The sequence below is a fragment of the Nyctibius grandis genome, chromosome 17 (genome assembly GCF_013368605.1).
Source record: "Nyctibius grandis isolate bNycGra1 chromosome 17, bNycGra1.pri, whole genome shotgun sequence".
NCBI classification, from domain to species: domain Eukaryota; kingdom Metazoa; phylum Chordata; class Aves; order Nyctibiiformes; family Nyctibiidae; genus Nyctibius; species Nyctibius grandis.
The window spans coordinates 4,578,296-4,597,550 of record NC_090674.1 but is presented as its reverse complement, the minus strand read 5'-3'; the positions used below and the strand labels follow the sequence as shown (position 1 = coordinate 4,597,550).

General features: G+C 39.2%; 1 protein-coding gene across 3 annotated transcripts in view; it reads left to right on the top strand.

The window, feature by feature from the left end:
• The first annotated feature begins 332 nt into the window (after window positions 1-332).
• The window catches only part of UBE4B (ubiquitination factor E4B), a 37,160-nt gene continuing 18,237 nt past the window's right edge, over window positions 333-19,255 (top strand). Inside the window, exons 1-10 of one of the 3 annotated variants that reach the window (XM_068414948.1) lie at window positions 333-494; window positions 6,214-6,400; window positions 8,475-8,610; window positions 9,150-9,237; window positions 11,986-12,130; window positions 12,962-13,190; window positions 13,656-14,066; window positions 14,939-15,052; window positions 18,265-18,406; window positions 18,906-19,006. In XM_068414948.1, the coding sequence (XP_068271049.1) occupies window positions 471-494; window positions 6,214-6,400; window positions 8,475-8,610; window positions 9,150-9,237; window positions 11,986-12,130; window positions 12,962-13,190; window positions 13,656-14,066; window positions 14,939-15,052; window positions 18,265-18,406; window positions 18,906-19,006 (1,577 nt within the window). In that variant the 5' untranslated portion in view covers window positions 333-470. The remainder of the gene's footprint in view (window positions 495-6,213; window positions 6,401-8,474; window positions 8,611-9,149; window positions 9,238-11,985; window positions 12,131-12,961; window positions 13,191-13,655; window positions 14,067-14,938; window positions 15,053-18,264; window positions 18,407-18,905; window positions 19,007-19,255) is intronic. The other 2 variants (XM_068414949.1, XM_068414950.1) reach the window with 2 other exon arrangements.

Here is a 19,255-nt window from a genome sequence, read left to right as displayed (position 1 = left end):
CCCGCGCGCCGCGCCTCGCCCCGCCTCCCGGCGCTGCCCATTGGTGGGCGCAGCGCGGGGCCCGGCATGCCCGGCTCCCTCCGCGGCGCCGGGCGGCCTCACGTGATCCCGCCCCAAGATGGCCGCCGCTGCCCTCTTGTTTTGATGAATAATCTCTGCGCGGGGCAGGGGCCGCGGCACGGGCGCGGGCCGAGGCCGAGGGGCGCGGGGGGGCTGGGGCAGCCGGGGGGCGGCTCCCCCTCAACCGCGGCGCGGCGCGGCAGCAGCTGAGGCGCGGGCGGGCGGCAGGGAGCGGGCCGGGGGCGGCGGCGGGGCCGGCTGGTGGGGGGCGAGGCGCGGCGCGGCCGCCCCGGAGATGCCCTTGTGAGGCGCCCCGGGGGGCAGAGCGACAGGAGAGCGCTTCCTCGGAGCTGCCCCTCGGCGGGGCAGAGGAAAGCGCCCTCCCTCCGTTCACCATTAAGAGGAAAGCGATGGAGGAGCTGAGCGCGGATGAGGTGAGCCGGCGGAGCCCGGGGCCTGAGGGGGCGGCCGGGCTCTTCTGGGCCCTCTGCCTGACCCCCAGGTGAAAGCTCGGTGTGGGAAGGAGCGTTACTGAGGCGCTCTGGCTTCCCGGTGTCTGTGCTCAGTGTTTTTCGTGTTTCTCTCTCTGCTGTCCCTGACCTGCGACCCCCTGGCTGGTCGATGGGGTTGAATTGCTTCTCTCCTGGTTAATTGTTTATTCTCTGCTTCCATCTGCCAGGCAGTCTTCAGAGGATGTCTCCTTTCTGTGTACAGCACTAAGTGTTTTATATGTTCTCTGTGTGCGATTTTAAAAAAACCTCTACTCTTTAACATAGTAAAACACTTAAAGTCTTGCTTCCTCCGACTCTTTGATGAGAAGCAAGGGATGTGTGTGGTCTTATATTTAATATAATTTCTTCTTGAAACAGGCTTACCAGTTTTCCAGTGCTTCCTTTGATTTACTTTTTTTTATTCAAGCTCTTGTTCTTTCACTTAGGAGTTATAGGTGTTATGTTGTGATTGACAAACATCTGACATGAAATAATGTGAACTGTTTGTTGTTTCTTCCTTTTAAAGGGTGGTGTTTTTTTTCTTAAATATAGACTAAGGTGTTATGTTTTGCTTGTATATTGGAGGACTCTCAAATGAATTCTGTTGTGGTACTGATCACGATATAAGGATTTTCCCACTGTGATGCCTAAATCGTACAACTTCAAATCTTTCCTCATATCTTTAAAATAATATTTTCATATTAAAGTGTATTGCATTGGACCAGCAGCAGCGTAGGCTCATTGCTGCACTTATACTCTAGGGAGGATCAAAAGAAGTTGGTTTTGTTCTGTACCACATCTTACGGCGGGATCGTAGAGCAAGTTGGCTGCTGCTGTCACTCAGATTTGTGTTCTGAAAAGTTAAGAAGTTTATGTTGTATGTCATGTAGCAGCAATCCTATTATGTTGCAGCAGGAACTAGGAGGAAATACTCGTGCTGTTTGCTTGATGAAGGTCCTGATACTGTGTGGAAGCATTGGGAAAAGGAGTACAATTCCCGTGTTGGGGAGCGTGGGCTAGGACGCTGGTGTAGTAACTTCTACTGTGAAAAGGGATCTCTAATTTGATAGGTGTATTTATTATACAGGTGCTTTGTTTACACGCAATTCTTCTGACTGTTAAACTGCATTTGATTATGAGGTGTTTCATGATTAATTTCAGAATTATTTAGCCTATGTGAGCTTGTTTGTGTCATTGCTTCAGCAAACCACGACATCATCAAAACCACTGCATTGTGGAACTGAGGCTGCGGAAAATGAGTTCTCCAGCAGGGACTCATCTACCTTTGCTGGCAAAACGTGTGACTCAAGTTTTTCCATGTCTTTCTAGTACAGTTCAGCTAGAACCAAAGCTGAGTGGTCTTTTAGGTGATTGCTTGACACAGTCTTGTATCATTTTAAGAGAGTCAAGCTGTCACTTTTTGTCGTTAATGGCCCCCTCATTGAAAAGTCAGAGCCACGTCGATTGTAATATTCCTCCACATCTCTGCTTTACTGTTGCTTGACGCAGTGGACCCTGGATCAGAGGTGGACTATATGGAAAAATAGCCTTCTAAAATACGTTATATGTGACTTGTGATTCTAACTTCTTATCTGGCAGTGACTGAGGGGGAAAAACACTTAGCTAAACTTGAAATTAATTGCAAGCCTCTTGTAGATTAGATTATCTTCTTATATCAAACCATAATTAAGTATAGCATTAACAGATTGTGACTTGAAGAGCAACAGAGACAATTGATAATGGCTTTGGGATTACAATATATATTTTAGCTTCAAGAAGATATTTTCCACTGCTATCAACTCAGTGTTTACTTTGTTAGAGCACTAGAAGTTGTCATTCACTACAGACCACACTAAAATCTTTAGGAGGGGAGAAAAGAAATTTCCTTTTTAGTGTGTGAATTTTAGCATGAGTGGTAGATAGCACAAGATGAGAATAAGGACTGCATAGAAAAAAGCAGAGTCAAGCCAAATGTGGCTTAAAGTGGAACGAATGATGTGAGCTTAGCATTTTTTAACATTTACATGATTTTTGAGTGGTTTGGAGTAGTGTTTTCTGAGCCTAGAACATGACTAGTGTCACCAGAAAATGAAGCATTTCTTAAACCAACTTGACGTGCTCTAATGAATACAAGAAAAATAAAGCTGTCCCTTCAAATTACCCTTTATTGTACAGATTTGGAACTTTTCTATGATTATGGTAGAATAAAACAATTCCTTACAGTCTCGTTAAGCGCAGTTGCCACTAAAGCAGATGTTGATATAGAATTTTCTTTATCAGCTGAGAGTGTGTGAGCCTGAGGGACCAGTCTTCCTGGTTGTATCTTTATTGGTCTTCTGCATAATCAAATTATCACTTAACTGTCTTTAACAGGGTGCTATTTTTATATCGTTTGTTGTAGTGTGTCCAGCTAACAGCTTTTAATAAGTCCAGATCAAAAGATCAAAAATGTATTTCTGAAAGCTGCTATTCAAAGACATAGTCCAGATATATCCAGCAAAAACTGTACTAATTAAAAAACAACGTGCTTTTTCCATTCAACCAATGAGATCAGACACCTTTGTCGTATGTCACTATTGCAAGTACTTATTGCTGATATCAAGGGTTGGGTATTATTGAGGTACCCGAACCTTGGCTAAGAAAATACTTTAAAAAACCCAGCGATGTGTTTCTTCGTGGTAGTTTGGAGAGTCCTTCAGTCTGCAGTGAGGTCACTTTGAACTCACACAATTCTGACACGTTATTTGTGTTATGTGAGGGCAACAGGTTGGGGCCCCATTGTGCCTAGTGTTGTGCAAACAAGCTGTGTCTTCAGCGTCCCCATGTTGTGCCCTGACCATAAAGCCTGTCTCGCTTCCCTCCTCAATGCTGTTTAGTCTTAAGGCCCAAGGGAATTAACTGGACAGAATGTGTGCACTGGTTTTATGCTGTGTTCGTAAACGTCTCTTTCAGCTGGCACCTGTGCCTTTCTAGCATATCATCTTTGCTTCTCCTCTTTTTTTTCTCTCTTACTTAAGATTTTCTAATCTTCAGATCAAATTTCAGATTTCTGTGATAATTTTATGTAAACCTAGAGGAATATGACAGCTCAGGGTACCCAAGAACCAAATCTCGTCCTTTAACAATTGCTAAATGTACCCTCAGTTGTGAAAGCTGTCTCTTCCAGTGGAAGAAATATTTATATTTTATAATAATTTATTTATATTTTAATGTTAATTTGTTCAGCAGTGAGGAAGACTAAGTATAATTTGCCTATCATCCTTAAAGGGGCAGGGAAAAATCTTGTATTGGTTTTAATTGCAATATCTTATCTAAAAGCATTCAGTGTCATTCAGATTTTTGTTCCGGGCCCTTTTCAGAATTTTTTTCAGGTCATGTTACAGTCTGGGGGATTGGTCCATAAGAAAGGTGGGTGGTTGATGGACCAAGAGTGACACATACAAGGCAGGAAGTTTGTCTTAGTGTCCTCCTGTTTCAACAGCGATGATTGCAGCTGGGTTTGACGTAGCTTTGGCGTTGGTCTAGCCTAGTGCTGCAGGTGAAGGAATGCTGGGTGACACAAGTGACCTCAGTTGTCTGCTTGACACTGGGAGATGATGAAGAGAGCTTTTGTGCAAATCACACCTTGTGAGGGATGTGACCTTGTTTGAGTAGTGAACATTTGACTGTATTTGAGAATAAATTGGTAAATATATTGATTAATATCTATGCCTTTTTCTCCTCACATATTTCCTTCCTAACATCAGATTTGGAACTAGCTAGCAAGAATTAATATGAACAATTATGGAAAAGTTTCACATCACATTTATTTTTCTTGCTTTTAACGTAATTAATCTTCATCTTTCTCCCTTAGCCACTTCTGCATATATGGGCTGTTTGTGTGTGTATTTATATTTTTTTTTCTTCATTCCTCCCTGCCATTCCTTTTACTGAAAAACATGGTTATAGATTAGTTGAATGATAAGGAAACAGCTTTTTCAACTTTAATTCAACCCCCTAATCCAAACAGATTTCAGTTCAGCTAGGTTGTTTTACTGATAATATTTTTGGTACGGCTTTGTGAGCTATGAACACATCATTTGGATTCAGGAATAGGGAAAACCGATATGGGGACATGTAGCTGACGTTTTCTCTGGTGTGCCTCTGAGGGGTGAGGTAGTTCTGTAGTTTTTTCAGATAAACAGCTAAAAAATTAAGATATAAGATACATGTGAAGAAAAATTAAGATATTTTTAAATAACTTTTTAGAGACCCTGTTGTGTACAGCTTCTCTTATGGCAAAGCTGAACAGTTTCTGTATGCAATAAGCTCCCCTATTTCGCTTGACAAGGAGAAGGGATTAAGAAATTCTAATCGTAGCCTTTTTTTTTGTCTTAGGAACAAAAAAAGAAAGGAATTTATTTTCTAGCTGCCTTCCATGTTCATGTGGTGACACCTGTCATGAAGGGAGATGTAGTTCCAGACACTGTTTTCCCACAGTTTTTGAAGTCTGATTTAATTTGATCTGTTATTCTTCCTGTTGGGGTAGGTTTCACAGCCCATTAAATCACTGCAGTGATGGAGCATAGGCATTGACTTGACACAAATCTTTTGTTCACTCGTTCACTTGCTTGGCAGTTCTTTAGGATTATGAGCAGAAATGAAAACTGGTACATTGCATGCAATGCTTGAGTAACATAATACAAAGAGGGAATAACATGCTTTGCTTGTTTTTGCAGGGTGTGGACACCTTCAAATATGATACTTTTATTTTGTGCTGGGCCTATTTTGAGCTGAAGGTGTAAGCTTTAGGAACAGATCCTCTGAGGCAGCCTGTGATAATAAATAATTTATGGTTTTTGTTTATGCTTCAAATTTCACTTGGAGCATTTATAAATTATGAGTTTTAGAAGTTTTATTTTGTCTATTTATATTTCATGTATAATATTAGTGTTATGCGGTCACATACTAATTTTAATAAATAGGTTCATTACAGTTTTCTGAAGTCGGATTTTGAAGGCAGATGCATCTCTGTCTTACTAGTAACATGCAAAAACTGTTTTTTAAATTCTGTGTGGTGGAATGTCTCTAGGTGATGAGAGGATGTTAATTACTGTCTGTCTTTACTTCCTGAGATGCTTCCGTCCATTTTTAGTGGTGCAGATCTGTTTCAGATTAACTTGAACAGTGGTGGTCTTTAGTAACTTTCAACTGGATCTTCTTTAGCACGGGTGTTTTTATTAGTATCATGTGGTGTGAAATTAAGGCAAAGGTCATGTTCATATTGTCCCTTTTATCAGATTAATGCAGTTCGTTTCATCAAATGCCAAAATAAATGGGGAAGAGTGTTACAGGTTTTGAAATTGCTGAGCAGTAAATGTTAAACTTGTCTTACACAACTGTTCGAGGGATAAACACGGTATCCTCCAGTGTGAATGGTTTTCCAAGGCACTAAATACGTACTTTAAAATCTAAACATCAAGGGTATTTTCGTATTGTCACAGAGAACCAGCAGTAGGACTCGGCTCCATTTAGCAGGTTATCAAGTAAAGCTTCTATATTTGCAGTTTCACAGGAGTTAATGCCCCTGCCGTGGGAGGGCCTAAGGGTGAAAATGGGGCACGTGTGCGTGTGTACGTGCAAACAAACTTGTTCATGTGCTGTTATTTTCTTTCCTTTGCAGATTCGTCGCAGGCGCCTTGCTCGGTTGGCAGGTGGACCATCTTCCCAGCCTACGACGCCACTTACGTCACCGCAGAGAGAGACCCCCCCTGGGCCACCTGTAGTCGCACCAGCCCCGGGGCCATCTCATAGTCTCGGCCTAAATGTCCACAGCATGACCCCAGCTACCTCTCCAATCGGTGCATCAGGTAGGCTGGCACGTTGGTGACAAAAATCATTATGTGTCTACTGAGGATTATAATGCAACTCCTTATCTTTAGAACATGGACAGTATTAGTGGTGTTATTTCTGCTGTTACTGAAAATAATATTCAGAAAGAAACATTCTAAAATGGTGAATGTAATGTAAAAAGTACCTTTACTTTTAGTTTTCCAAATAATAATTGGTTAGATACAATTGTTCTCCAGGTATCAGTAAACTAATGGCATTTAAAATATGGGTCACCAGAGCTTGAAGTTGGTAATGCAGTTTAATATTACAGAATATTACAGAAAAGAAAGCCAATCTGCCAAGGAGACAGGGGGAAAAAACATTTTCAGTCTTGCCACACAGTTTTTATTGATTGGTTTCTAGGTCCATTTTAGCAATCAGTCCCAAGTTCATTTTTGATCTTTAATTACTAGCATTTGGCACAATTAATAGTAGGCTGTGACTGTGCGTTGTCAGTGTCAGAATAAAGTATTTGCTTTCTCCTTTGTGTTACTTTGCCAATTTCACTATTTACTGGAGCGAATACAAGTAGGATATTTACAAAAGGTATTTATTTCAGAAGATATAAATAATGCCTGATCTGTTGAAATCAGACAAATGCCAAAAGCATAGAAAATTGGGAGGGTTGCTCTGCAGAGAGGTGAAGACAATATTCTTATGTGTAATACCACTTTTGACCTAAAAAAATTAATATGATTTTTATTTTGAGTTGGATATCTTAGAAATCAAAACAAATTGGCATGTTTTCCACTATTGTGATCTTTATCTGAAAACTTATTGTTTTGCATGTCGTGTTACTAAGCTAATAGGTTCACGAAACCAATCTCTTACTAAGCTAAGAGGTTCACAAAACCAATCTCAAAACAAATGTCAAGATTGTTTTAAGCAGATTTTTCAATATGATTTCTAATAACTTGATATGAATAGTATTTTTTCAAATGCTCCTTGGTAAGCTTGCAGAACTCTCTAACTCTATACCTATTTGCTTCCTGAAATTTTACATTTTTCCCTTTTTCAAGTATAGTAATTTACAAGCTTAAATCTTGTAATTTAATTACAGTGCTGTTCTGAAATACCTGAAGTGACTCCTTCCTGCTTATTTTGTTGCCTTGTGTGCAAAGCAGGACAGAGAAAAGCTATCAGAAGCGCTTACTGAGAAAAGCTCATTGCAGATGGAATTTAACACTGTGTATTGTCCTCATGATTATAGAAAGCAGCCCAGAAGCAAAGGTGACTTTTCTTTTTTTTAAGAACAGTGCAGAGTTCACTTACTGTGTTAACTCAGCTGTGGTTACCTGGCTATTAAGCTTCTTAGGTCTGACTCTTGTTGAAAGGAGTATTTCTCACTGCCTCTCCCTCTGCTGTCCGTAGCAACTGTGTGGTGAGGTGGATCATGGACTTAATCCAGGTGAAAACTAACCTAGGAAAAGTAGATGGTTAGTTTTCAAATAGATGAGGTCCTGATCCATCTTAGTGCGTAACTGAACGATAATGTCAACAGAGCAGGAGGTGTGGAAACATCTACCTGAAGGTAGAAATGTTTGTGTATTGGCAGACAGGTTTATCGTGGTTTGAAGTGGTCAGATAGATTGTGGGAGGTTTTGTGGGAAGGCTATCAGAACTCAGGTAAGTTTTGCCCTATGTCTTCATCCAAGTTAACTCCATTGTAATGACCCAGCGTGAAGTCCTGTTCTGATACGACTGACTTCAGAGGGGTTTGACAAAGTCTTAAGGTAGTATATGGAGCAATCTTATAGAGATCAGTTTGCTAGTGATTTTTTTTATGGGAGTGAATCTCTGAGCACTTCATGGATGTAAATTTAGTTTTGTTCTCTGTGTTGTACTGCAGGTAAGCATTCCTATATTGCTGCTGCAAAGGGAGGTAGAAAATGTGATTATCTGTAGTCAAATGTGAATATTATTAACATTTATTTCCTAATGCATTACTAAGAAGGTGGATTGAAAAACAGTATTTCCTCTCATTTTCCGTCCAAATAATTGTGTAGTGCCTTCTCATCTGAAGTAGTAATCTTGGTGGTGCCTTTTCTCTAGGAGTAGCCCACCGAAGCCAGAGCAGCGAAGGAGTGAGTTCACTCAGCAGTTCCCCATCTAACAGCCTTGAAACACAATCTCAGTCGCTCTCTCGGTCTCAAAGCATGGATATTGATAGTGTCTCCTGTGAGAAAAGGTAAAAAATGCAGCTTGAATGAGCCGGCAAATATTGCTCAATGCTAATCATCAAGTCCACTTACACAGGAAAATACTCTGCCATTTCTCATTTCCAGCCGTGTTAATGCAATAGGGTTTAATGCTTAAAAATGTCACACTCTTTAGACCACTGTAATGCTTCTTCTAGTCTGGTTTTAATGGGGATTCCTGACCTAACGTGATAAAAACCAAAGCATTATTTTAGACATTAAACGATAAGCATGTCTGGTGGGGATAATTCAGCTATTCTATTTTAAAAAGAAAAGGTTATGGGATGTGATAGCTGTGTAGTTTGTATTGCCTTCTGAAGAAATTTAGTATTGTGTTTCCTGAATTCAAAATAAATGTAACATGAGAAACATTTCATTTTAATCGCTGTTTGTGCATATGGCTGTTCCTGTTGCTTTGGTTTTTGTCTGCTGCTTCTACTTAAGGTGACACTTCTTTAGTCAGCATCTCGGAGGGCTGTCTGCAGCTTTCTACAAGTTAATGGGCTTCTTCTCTTATTTCCATTTCCAGTATGTCCCAGGTAGATGTGGATTCAGGAATTGAAAATATGGAGGTTGATGAGAATGATCGCAGAGAGAAAAGGAGTCTGACGGATAAGGTTGGTCTGTTTTTTGTTGGCTGTTCTCTTCCAGACTACATGGGTATGTTACTGTAACGTTGAGCTTCAGGATTTCATGGGAGAACCTGCTCGGATTATGCAATTTGGCACTAACAGTGCTGTTTTTTTTTGTTTTCGGTGTAATACATGCTTCTGTTAACGTACAAAGTTAACTTTATTTTATCTTATTTTATGAAGACTTCGCCTCAGACTTGGTAAATTCTGCCCTTGCTTATGTGTTGTGTTTTTCCTTACTGACATAGCCTTACGTGGCTGCAGCTTTGTAATCACTAGTATTCCTGGGGCTTGTCTTGCATTCTCTTCGTTCTCAAAAGGGACAGCGTTGGTTTTTGGAGAAATTTCTTTACTAGAACTGTGTGTGAAAAGTGTTCCAAATAATGAAATAGAAACAGGAACAAAGGATTTAGGATGGAGGAGTGATGCAGAGTTTTAGCTTGCAGAGAGTTCAGTTATCTCCATATTTTGATTACTTGCTTTCAAGAGGATGGAACTAGCCCTCAGATGTCATCCGTGAACAATTTCTTCACTGCATTTCCTCATTAAAATTTGTGGGAAGGAAAAAAGTTGAAATTTCCAATATCAAAGCTGCATTTCGATTGTCTCAAATTGATTTATGAATGATATTTGAAAACTCTGAAGAAAATGTTTTTGTCATATATCCTATAACAAAGGGACCTATTAATGCCCAGATCTATTTTTTAATATGCAGTAGACCTGAAGAAATATTTCTTAAGACACTTCTGAAGTTTGTTGCAACTTGTTTGTGTAGCATTTAGAGGTCTACTAACAAAGTACTGCTTCAAATGTTATGTATGCGGAAATAATGCTATGTAATAAGATTTTCTTCTTAATGATATTATAGGAAAATAAATAAGAATATTTAGCTAGGTTTAGGCAGGCAGTAGAACCCTTTAAAGCAGAAAAAGAAAGCAAGCAAGTACAAAGCTCTAATTCACTTCTAAAATTGTCCTCTTTGTCATTTGATTTTAAGGCCCATGTGAAATAAAGCCATAAAGAAATGGGACATCACTGTAGTGGAGAGAAGTTTCTACAACAATTCTTGCAGTGCTCATTAGATGTCTTTGTTTATTCCTGCACTGTCAGTAATAAGGTCTGTTGGTAAAAGCCTGGCTTAAAGCCATGCAGCAATAACCCTGCCGCAGAACCCTTTCCAGTCAATTCCTAGCTGCAAATCAGGCAGTCGGACAGCTTACATTGTGCTCCTGTGAAATAAATAGCTTGGAATCAAGGACAATCCTGAAGGGAGGGTGGGGAGCGGTGGAAAGCAAAAGAAAACTTTGCAAACTTGGTTCAATTCCTCTTGCTCATTTGGAGATACCAAGAGGTTAAGTGGATAGGAGACAGCGTAGTCCTGATTTATGAGCAAAAAATTTTCTTGCCTGGTTACCTGCATTGGAAGTGATGTCAATAATAAAGCCTGCTCTGCAGAAATAGAAGTACTCATAAACACTAGAGTACTTGAAGAGCGATTAAGTCAATAAAAATGTGATAATGTGCCAAAATTTATGGTTTATTAAATGGTTTGAGGGAGAGCTTTTGAAAAGGGTATGGTGCTGGTAGTTGCTAGAAATCTGTTCGATCTAGGCTTATCTAGTGGCCATTATGTGGTCTCACATTTAAAGGAAAAAAGGGAGCTTTTTAGTGGCAACCTTGTTTTTTTTCAATCCTCATTTTGTTCTTCCTCGCTGACTTATTTTTTCTAAAAGAAGAGTATTACTATATCAGGAAGTATGATACACAGCAATACAATGTGCACTTGTATTGGTCAAATATCAGTATTTTTTTTTTTGTCTAGTAAATGTCTACAACTCTCACAAGAGAACTCCTGCAGGAAAATAGCCTCAAAGCTAAAACTTTTCCATCTTTGAAATTCTGTGCAGCTGAATTGTCTATTTTGTGTATTATGTTGCTTTTACAGTGTTGGTAGAAGAGTGTAGGGGAGGACAGAGTATGTTGCTGGCTTGTCACCAATGTTTTGGAAATGTTTTTAAATGCTATCTCTCCTCACATTGTAAGGGTAATTTCTTGAGTTTTATTTCATTGTATTTCATCATTTTTTTTCAGGTGCACACTCAAAGTGGCCTTAGGATTGCAAGAACCCTCCCATTTGACCTTTGCTAGCCACTATATATGGTAGCATTTTTCTTAGAGAAACTAGTTTTTCATTTTGAGCACAGTTTACATGATGTCCCTTTTTTGGAAGAAAGGGAAACTAGGCAAATTCTTGCATCTTTTGTCCTGTCCTGACTTCTTCATTCAAGTGAAAGATGTCTTTATCTTGGGCAAAGACCTGAAAGCAGGAAAGACTTGGGGAAGCTCGCTCCTTCCTGTGCTTTCATTTTTACAAGAAACTCTTAAAATACTTGTGCATAATGAAAATTGGAATCCCCAATTAATTCCTAAAGCATCATAGGTATCTTGGTTAGATTACCCTTCTTAGTATAATGTTTTCAAATGTGTTTTGGGAGTTTGCTTCCTACTGGATTTGTGTATTTCTGCTACATCTTTTCTGCATCTCTTTTGTGTTTCTTCAGGGTTTTTTTCCAAATAAATTTTGACAAATGTATCTATATTCCTTCATAAGTATACAAAATCTGCCATTAAGTGTTAGTCTGAAGCTGTTTTAAGAAGACATGCATCTCACAGAATTGTGACTTAACGAATACAGTTGCAAATAAGTTGGTTTTTTGTTCCCCTCCAAACCAGGAACCTCTGTCTGGGTCTGAAGTATCTGAGGAGCAAGCTTTACAGCTGGTCTGTAAGATCTTCAGAGTCTCGTGGAAGGACCGAGACAGAGATGTGATCTTCCTGAATTCACTCTCTGCCCAGTTTAAGCAGAACCCAAAGGAAGGTAGGTATGTGAAGTGGTAACACTGTTAGGGATTGTTTCAACTGAGTGGCTTGTTCCCTACTCTTACTTTTAGCTACGATGCTGGAGCCACCTACTTGTGGTCTTTGCTCGATTTCAATATCTGCTATGAGCAGATGTAGCAGGAAATGGAATCCCCAAAAAAGAAACGTGGGACCAATTGGTCATAGCTCCTGTTTTACTCAATTGCTGTGCTCTTGTTGGTTATGTTTTGTTGTCAAACTAGTGTGCTGATATTGGAGTGTTGCTGGATTTTTCTTTTTTAGAAACCTTTTACTGAATTAATAGATTGTCTTGCATCATAATAGACATTTAACAGTTAATTTGATAAGCTAAGAATTCCTGATTGTTTTATATAACAAATTATATTTTACATGTCAGCTATAAGATATGACCAAATTCAAAATTGTTATTTTATGTGTGGGCATATGTGGGAGGTATGTGCATGTTTTTTTTCCTTTCTTTGACATGACTTACCCAACTCAACAGCAGCATGGGGAAAATATGAGAGGGACAGACAAGACAACTTTAATAATCAACAATAATGACATTAGGTCATCTATGATCTCTTATATTTTTCCATAAAATTTATATTTTTGTGTAGCTGTAATTTCAGAACCTAGTTAATATAGACAGGGTGATAGTTATAAATGTGAAGTATCAGTCTTTTTTTTGCCAAAAGCAGCACTTAATTCACAGAAGTAAATTACTGTCCTTTTTGGTTGAGATCTCTGATAATGTTTACATCTCTGACTAATGTGTAGATGAAGACAGTAGGTGAGGATACTAACTCTCTTCTTTTATTCTTAAAAGTGTTTTCAGATTTTAAGGACTTGATCGGGCAGATTTTGATGGAAGTGCTGATGATGTCAACCCAGTCAAGGGATGAAAACCCATTTGCTAGCCTGACAGCTACATCACAGCCAATTGCTGCAGCTGCCCGGTCTCCTGACAGAAGCCTGCTTTTAAACATGGGCTCCAACCCAGGAAGCAGCCCTATGTTCTGTAATGTGGGCTCCTTTGGTTCCAGTTCATTATCCAGGTGACTTCTGATTATAACTGAATACTGATTTCACTTGAATATTGATTGCTAGACTAGAAGAGAGAGAGGGGTGTAGAAATGTCCCAAGAACAAGAAAAAGAATAGATTTTTAAACTTCTTCACTCTTTTTCATGGGAATGTCCCTCCATTTCACCGTTTTCATTACATTGCCATGGCTAGAAATGTATTTGATAGGTTAAAGCCATGTAGCTGGTTCCTTCTGAGAACTATCCCTAACTTGCATCAGTGAAAGCTATGGCTCTTAACTAAAAATGTGTATATTGTGACATAGTTTTATGTCAACATTAGGAAAAGGAATAATGTGTGTGAGGTGCAGAATTATTGCTGAAGAGTCATCAGAAGGGCAAGGGCTTCTCTTGCTCATTTTATCTTTTTCACCCTTTTTCTGCATATCCTAAATTGTTGCCTTTTTTTTTTTTTCTTTTTCCCCTGTAACTGGTTTAGTCTCTATGGGACTAGTCCAGCTCCTACTACCAATTTCACAAGCTATGTACCAATGACTGGTTCATCTCTTGCCCCACCAGCCAGTTCAGTTGCCACTACGTCTGTGCCTTCCATTACTGTCAGCTCTCACCTCACAGCAACAAGCCCTTCCTGGACGCAGCCTTCCTCACCGAGGTACCGGCCATACACTGTTGCCCATTCTGGAGGCTTTTCAGCTTCTTCCATCCCACGTTCCTTGAATATTTCCATACCGTCTAGTTCACCAAGTCCTCCAGCCATGGCTGCTAGCCCTCCAGCCATGCCAGTCATCACATCCAGACAGAGACCCACAACAATGGGTCCACCTTTGTTTACTGCTTCACCCAGTACCTTGCGCAGGCGTTCTTCTTTACTGAACAGGATTCCTTCTAGGTATTTCACAAGAACAAAAGAGTGTGTTTAATGTGTGCCGTGCAGGGTGTGGCATAATCGTGCAATCTGGAAGAATTTACGTTTGTGCTGAGCTCACCCTACTTACCCTGAGTTGATTTCTGCGTTTTGGTTTGTGCTAATACATTGACTTCCTAACAAGCAATCTTTGCCAAAATGTTAAACCTGCTTCTGTGAGCATTTGAAGTGTAATATAGTTACTTTAAAGGTAGCAATATTGTTTTAATTTCCTCCTCTTCTTACATCCATTCCAGTTAGACCATTAGCTTTCTGTTCAGTTGCTACTGCTGGATAGTAAACCAAACAGACCTTCTGCTTTGAAATCACTTTTCTCAGTAGGGCTTTAGTTGAATTGTTGAAAGTTGTTACTTGCCGGACTGTGTTAGATTTGATTCCCTAGTGCAAAGATTTAAATTACAGATCAGCCTATTTCAGTATGCCAAGTACTACAGCATTTTCTCTGTTGGCTGCTCCTGGAATCCCCAGTCCCTGCAGGAGGGAGAAATGAGCAGGCAAGGTTTTGAGACCACTGCTTTAAAGTTCAGTAGCTTAGAATTGTAATACTTATTATTTGGTTTATGTCTAAACATTCCCACTTCAGTCATAATTTTTATTACTCTCAAAAATTCTTTAAAAATTTTTGGTTTGTGAACGTGTGGTGTTTTGATATGTGAATAACTTGCAGTAGTTTAACAGAGCATGTTAGTATAGTCTTGGTTTTACTAACATGGAGTTACCTGTTGCCTGCATGTTTAGAGAAGATGGTTTTTGGCAGACTTGCAAAGAACAGCTACCATTTACTTTTTATTTTGGCTTAAAAAATCTGATGGCCTCTTTCATTTTCGTTGTGGTAGTATATACGACAACCCTTTCTCCCTCCTCCTTCTTGCCGTTTCTGATGTGTCTGAGGACAGTAGTGATGAAGAAAATGAAGATGATGATTTTTCTTGTGTCCAGTTTGGGTCCAGGTATTGGAGAAAGAGAATGTAACCTGCATGCGTGGTTGCTTAGGAACTAACAGTCTGTGTAGTGTCAGGTGTTCTTCAAAGTAACTTGGGAAATGACTAAAGCCAAGGAGATGACTTGGATGGGTTCTTAAGATGGTGTATAAACACATATAACGAATGCTAGTTAGTCAGCTCTTTTTTGAAGAGATGACTAAGATAAAGTGAATGTTAATCATACTGCCTTTAGGTTTATGAGCATGGTTTCTGAAATGATGTTTGAGCGGAACTCCTCATTGACTATATGAGTAGAAGGAATATTATTTACCCATGGTTGTAATTTTAAAGCCAGTGATACATCATGTGCATGTTTTCCTACCAAAAAATGTAAAATGAGGACAAAGGCTATCATGTAGGAAAAGATACAGTGGCAAATAGCCAGCTGATGCAAACCGTGTGACTTTGTTGAAGATTCATTGCTGCTTGACAGCTGAGGATCGCTCTTTTAGCCTGTAAAGAAAATGCACCCGAAAGTTTAAACTGGTCCTTTGACATGGTAAGTAGTAGAGGCTGATGTAGTTGGAATAGCCAAGGAAAAAAAAAAGCTTTTGGAAATGTAAATGCAGGGTAGGATCTTCTCTAGTTTTACATTCCATTGCAGAGTAATGCTGCAATGTCTTGGCTGATACAGAAATGTTTTCCTATTAGGACTGAGGTTTTAGTGTGAAAAATAAGCAGCCCTCCTGCAACTGTTTGTCATATTCAAGTGATTTGTGTTCTTTATTAGACTGTTGGTGAAAATGATTCATTTCTTTCTTTTCCCACTAAAACTTAACATTCGTCAGCTTCATCACATGCACTAAAATTCCCAAAGAAATGCCCCCTTCTTTTGTATCAACCCAAACTGGAGAAAGGAATACATGTTGTATATAAAACCAATGTATTTTAGGAAGACTTTCCTGAAAAATGATACTTCTGTAGCCTTGCTGGTATGCTGAACACTTTCTGTGAGCATTTAGACCCCTGATTATGTTTGATCGTAATTCTGAGGTGGCCTACGGCTGGCCACGTAGCCTAATACAGACAGCTACAATTTACAAATGCATAAGGGAAACAAGATAAGAGTTTTAAAGGCCACATGCATGTTGAACAACTGGGAGGAAGAGAGTTCCTCCAAGACTCTCAGTCCCCTTTTAAGTATTTTAGGTATTGCAAAAGTCAGGGGAAGTCCCCCCCCCCCCTAGCTTTTCTGTCTATGATTGTTCCTGTGGGGAACTGTTGGGACACCACTGCTAGAGTCAGCCTGTAACTAGAAGACCTTCCAATAGCATCTCTGCTTTTCCATTCCAGTCTAATTTCAGGAGAGTGAACTTGGTAACACAGGTTTAGGGGGGTTTTTTTGTGTATGTGGAATTTAGGATTATTTTCCCCCACTGTTTTGTTTAATTCTTATCCTGTTGGAAATTTAATCCATATGTTCAGTTGAGTTGCAAAGCCTTTGGTAAGGATTTCTGAGGTTGCTGTACTTCTGGAGTCTTAGTTTGTAAATTATGTCCTGGCATTCTGCAGACAGCAGTAAGATGTTAGTTAAATTATAAACACAGTGACTGTACAATTATGCAGCAACTTGCATTCTGAAAATACCGAGGCATTCAATATGTGTGTGAAGGATGTAGGAGCATTGCATTAGAGTAATTTCAGTTACTGCTGCAGTAAAATGATTAACAGAATGACTAACTACAGAATTTTTTAGATATAAATTGATGTTCTTAAAAGGCTAGTTTTTAAGCTGAATGTGAGAAGTCAAGAGGTTTAAAAGTGAGACTATAGAAAAGAAAACGTGTCTATGATTTCACGGTTGCTGAGTACTATTTTAATAGAGCTACATTTTACATGGATTAGCTTTAATTGAATAACTGAAAACAAATTCTCTCTGCAAAATGATTGCTGCTATTAGAAGTTACGTTTCTTAACATGCTGAGCTACCAGATGCTTAGCAGTAATAACCTTTCCCTGATTTATTGGCTGGATTGTAAAGCTTGCACAACAGATTTGTACAGCTCAATTATTAAAATATAAATTATTTTACAGTTTAAAGGAAATTCCAGTTTTGAACACAGTTTGTAGTTTTTAAAAGCTGCATTTAAGGAAACAAATAAGGAAACAGTTTAAGATCTGGGACTTATAAATTAATCTTCATTTAAATCCACCCTGACTGTACATAGACTTTTCTTTGAGGAATAGCAGTAGACCATCCATGTAATTGCTATTTCTTAAAAATTCCATTTACGTAAAGTGCATATATCTTGTCTGTCTTCTCTTCTGTAAAATGAGGATTTTGCTTTAATTAACTTTGCCAATCTGTTATGTAGAGAAGAATTCTGTTGAGATAAGTCTAAGACTGAGAGTCGTGGGGTATATTCTCACTTTTGTATTTAATTTTTCTGTTGTCTCAAGCATAGTTTTGTTTTTGTGGGTTTTGTTTTCATGTTTGCAATATCAATGTCTTCTTTTTCCCCCCCCGAAGCTGTGCTACTTAATGAAACGGCATATTTTACTGTAAGGGAATTGAAACAAACTGAGTTGAAATTAAATGATCTTTAATGTGGAAATTTTAAAAGGAACAGTCGCTTTGATGCATTACCTCCTGTTTTGTTTTTCTCCTTCCTTAGAATATATAAAGTGATTGTCTGTAGCCCCATATATCAGCTAAGGTCTCTTCTCTGCAGTGGGAGGATCTTCCCTTCCACGGGTTGGCTAGTGCTAACAGAGTTGGTGGGATTCCTACCATTTTGAATGCTATATACAGAGACTGTGCAGAAACTGTGCAGAGGTGGCATCATGGCATGCAAGTGCTGTGATGTCCTGAGTATCCGAACAGTTTTGATGTCAGGTACAACTTAAAGGCTGTTTGTTTTTGGTGTTGCCTTGTGAGAGCAAGATTTATTGATTCCCGTTAGTTATGCACCTTATTGCTCTTTCAGATACTTTTTCCTTTAATAAGATAATTGATTCTTCAGTCGTGTTACAGTACAGCTGAACTTTCAGAGCTGGACAAGCTGTTCAATGGAGATCTCTTCATAGATCACAGAAATTATCTTAATTATTGAGCCATGTGTGTGATAGGATGGAGTCTTCAGAAAACTGACAGAGGAAGTCAAGAGCTCATGAATTATTTGATTGTGCACAAGAGCTGTACCTAATGCTTTGTTTCTTATTTTTGTGTGTGTTAAAAGTATGGGAGGCTCTGGCAGCTCAAGTGTTTCCGATTCCTGTAGTGACCACTTCACCATTGAAAATTGTAAGGAGACAGAGATGCTGAACTACCTCATTGAGTGTTTTGACAGAGTTGGAATAGAGGAGAGAAAAGCACCAAAGGTATGTATCAGATGAGTGAGGTTTTATCAGTGCTGTTGCAGACACTCCCCTTACTCTTTAGCGGGGAAAGTTGATGGAAATTAGTAGCTCATTCTTGTTGTAGAAACAGATTTATAGAATTTATAAGGTCCCTTTGACTCTTATTAATACACCGTATTTGAATCACGTATATGTTTTGCATCCCTAAAATAAGCACTGTGTTAGAAACTGCCCTTTCCCTTTGCATCTACTGCATTTTATCCAAGTTTATTCCACGTAAAACATACTTCTGTGAGACCGGCTCCCTGTCAGCATTCTGTATTCTGCTTTAAGCTTTTGCTTCTGGGCAAAAAACAACCAACACTTTATATAGAATCTGAAAGGTTTTTAGCTGGGGTAGTGCTAATTTTAGTTTGCATGTTACATTCATGTTGCATGAACAAAGAAATGTATCATATTTCCTGTCTGTTCTGTCTCTGAATACTTTTAGTTTGTATTAAAATAAAGTTATTTTCCTCAGATGTGTAGCCAGCCAACAGTTAGCCAGTTACTGAGCAACATCCGATCACAGTGCATTTCACATGCTGCTTTGGTGCTACAGGGATCCTTAACACAACCAAGGTAAATACAGCTGATGTTAGTCATGAAAGTTAAACTGTTCTGGGTTTTTTTTTCCCCTCTTCTGAAGATTAGTTAAGAAAACTAAGGTCAGTTGTTGGAGCAGGATACGTTTATGTGCCCAAGGAATAGTTTATTGCTTTACCATTGGAGGCTATTGCTCCCACTGATATGTTGGTGGAGAGCAGCTGAAGCATTTTGTAGTTGTGTTTGGGTGAAATGGTCCAGGTTGATTTGAACAGTTTGAATGGG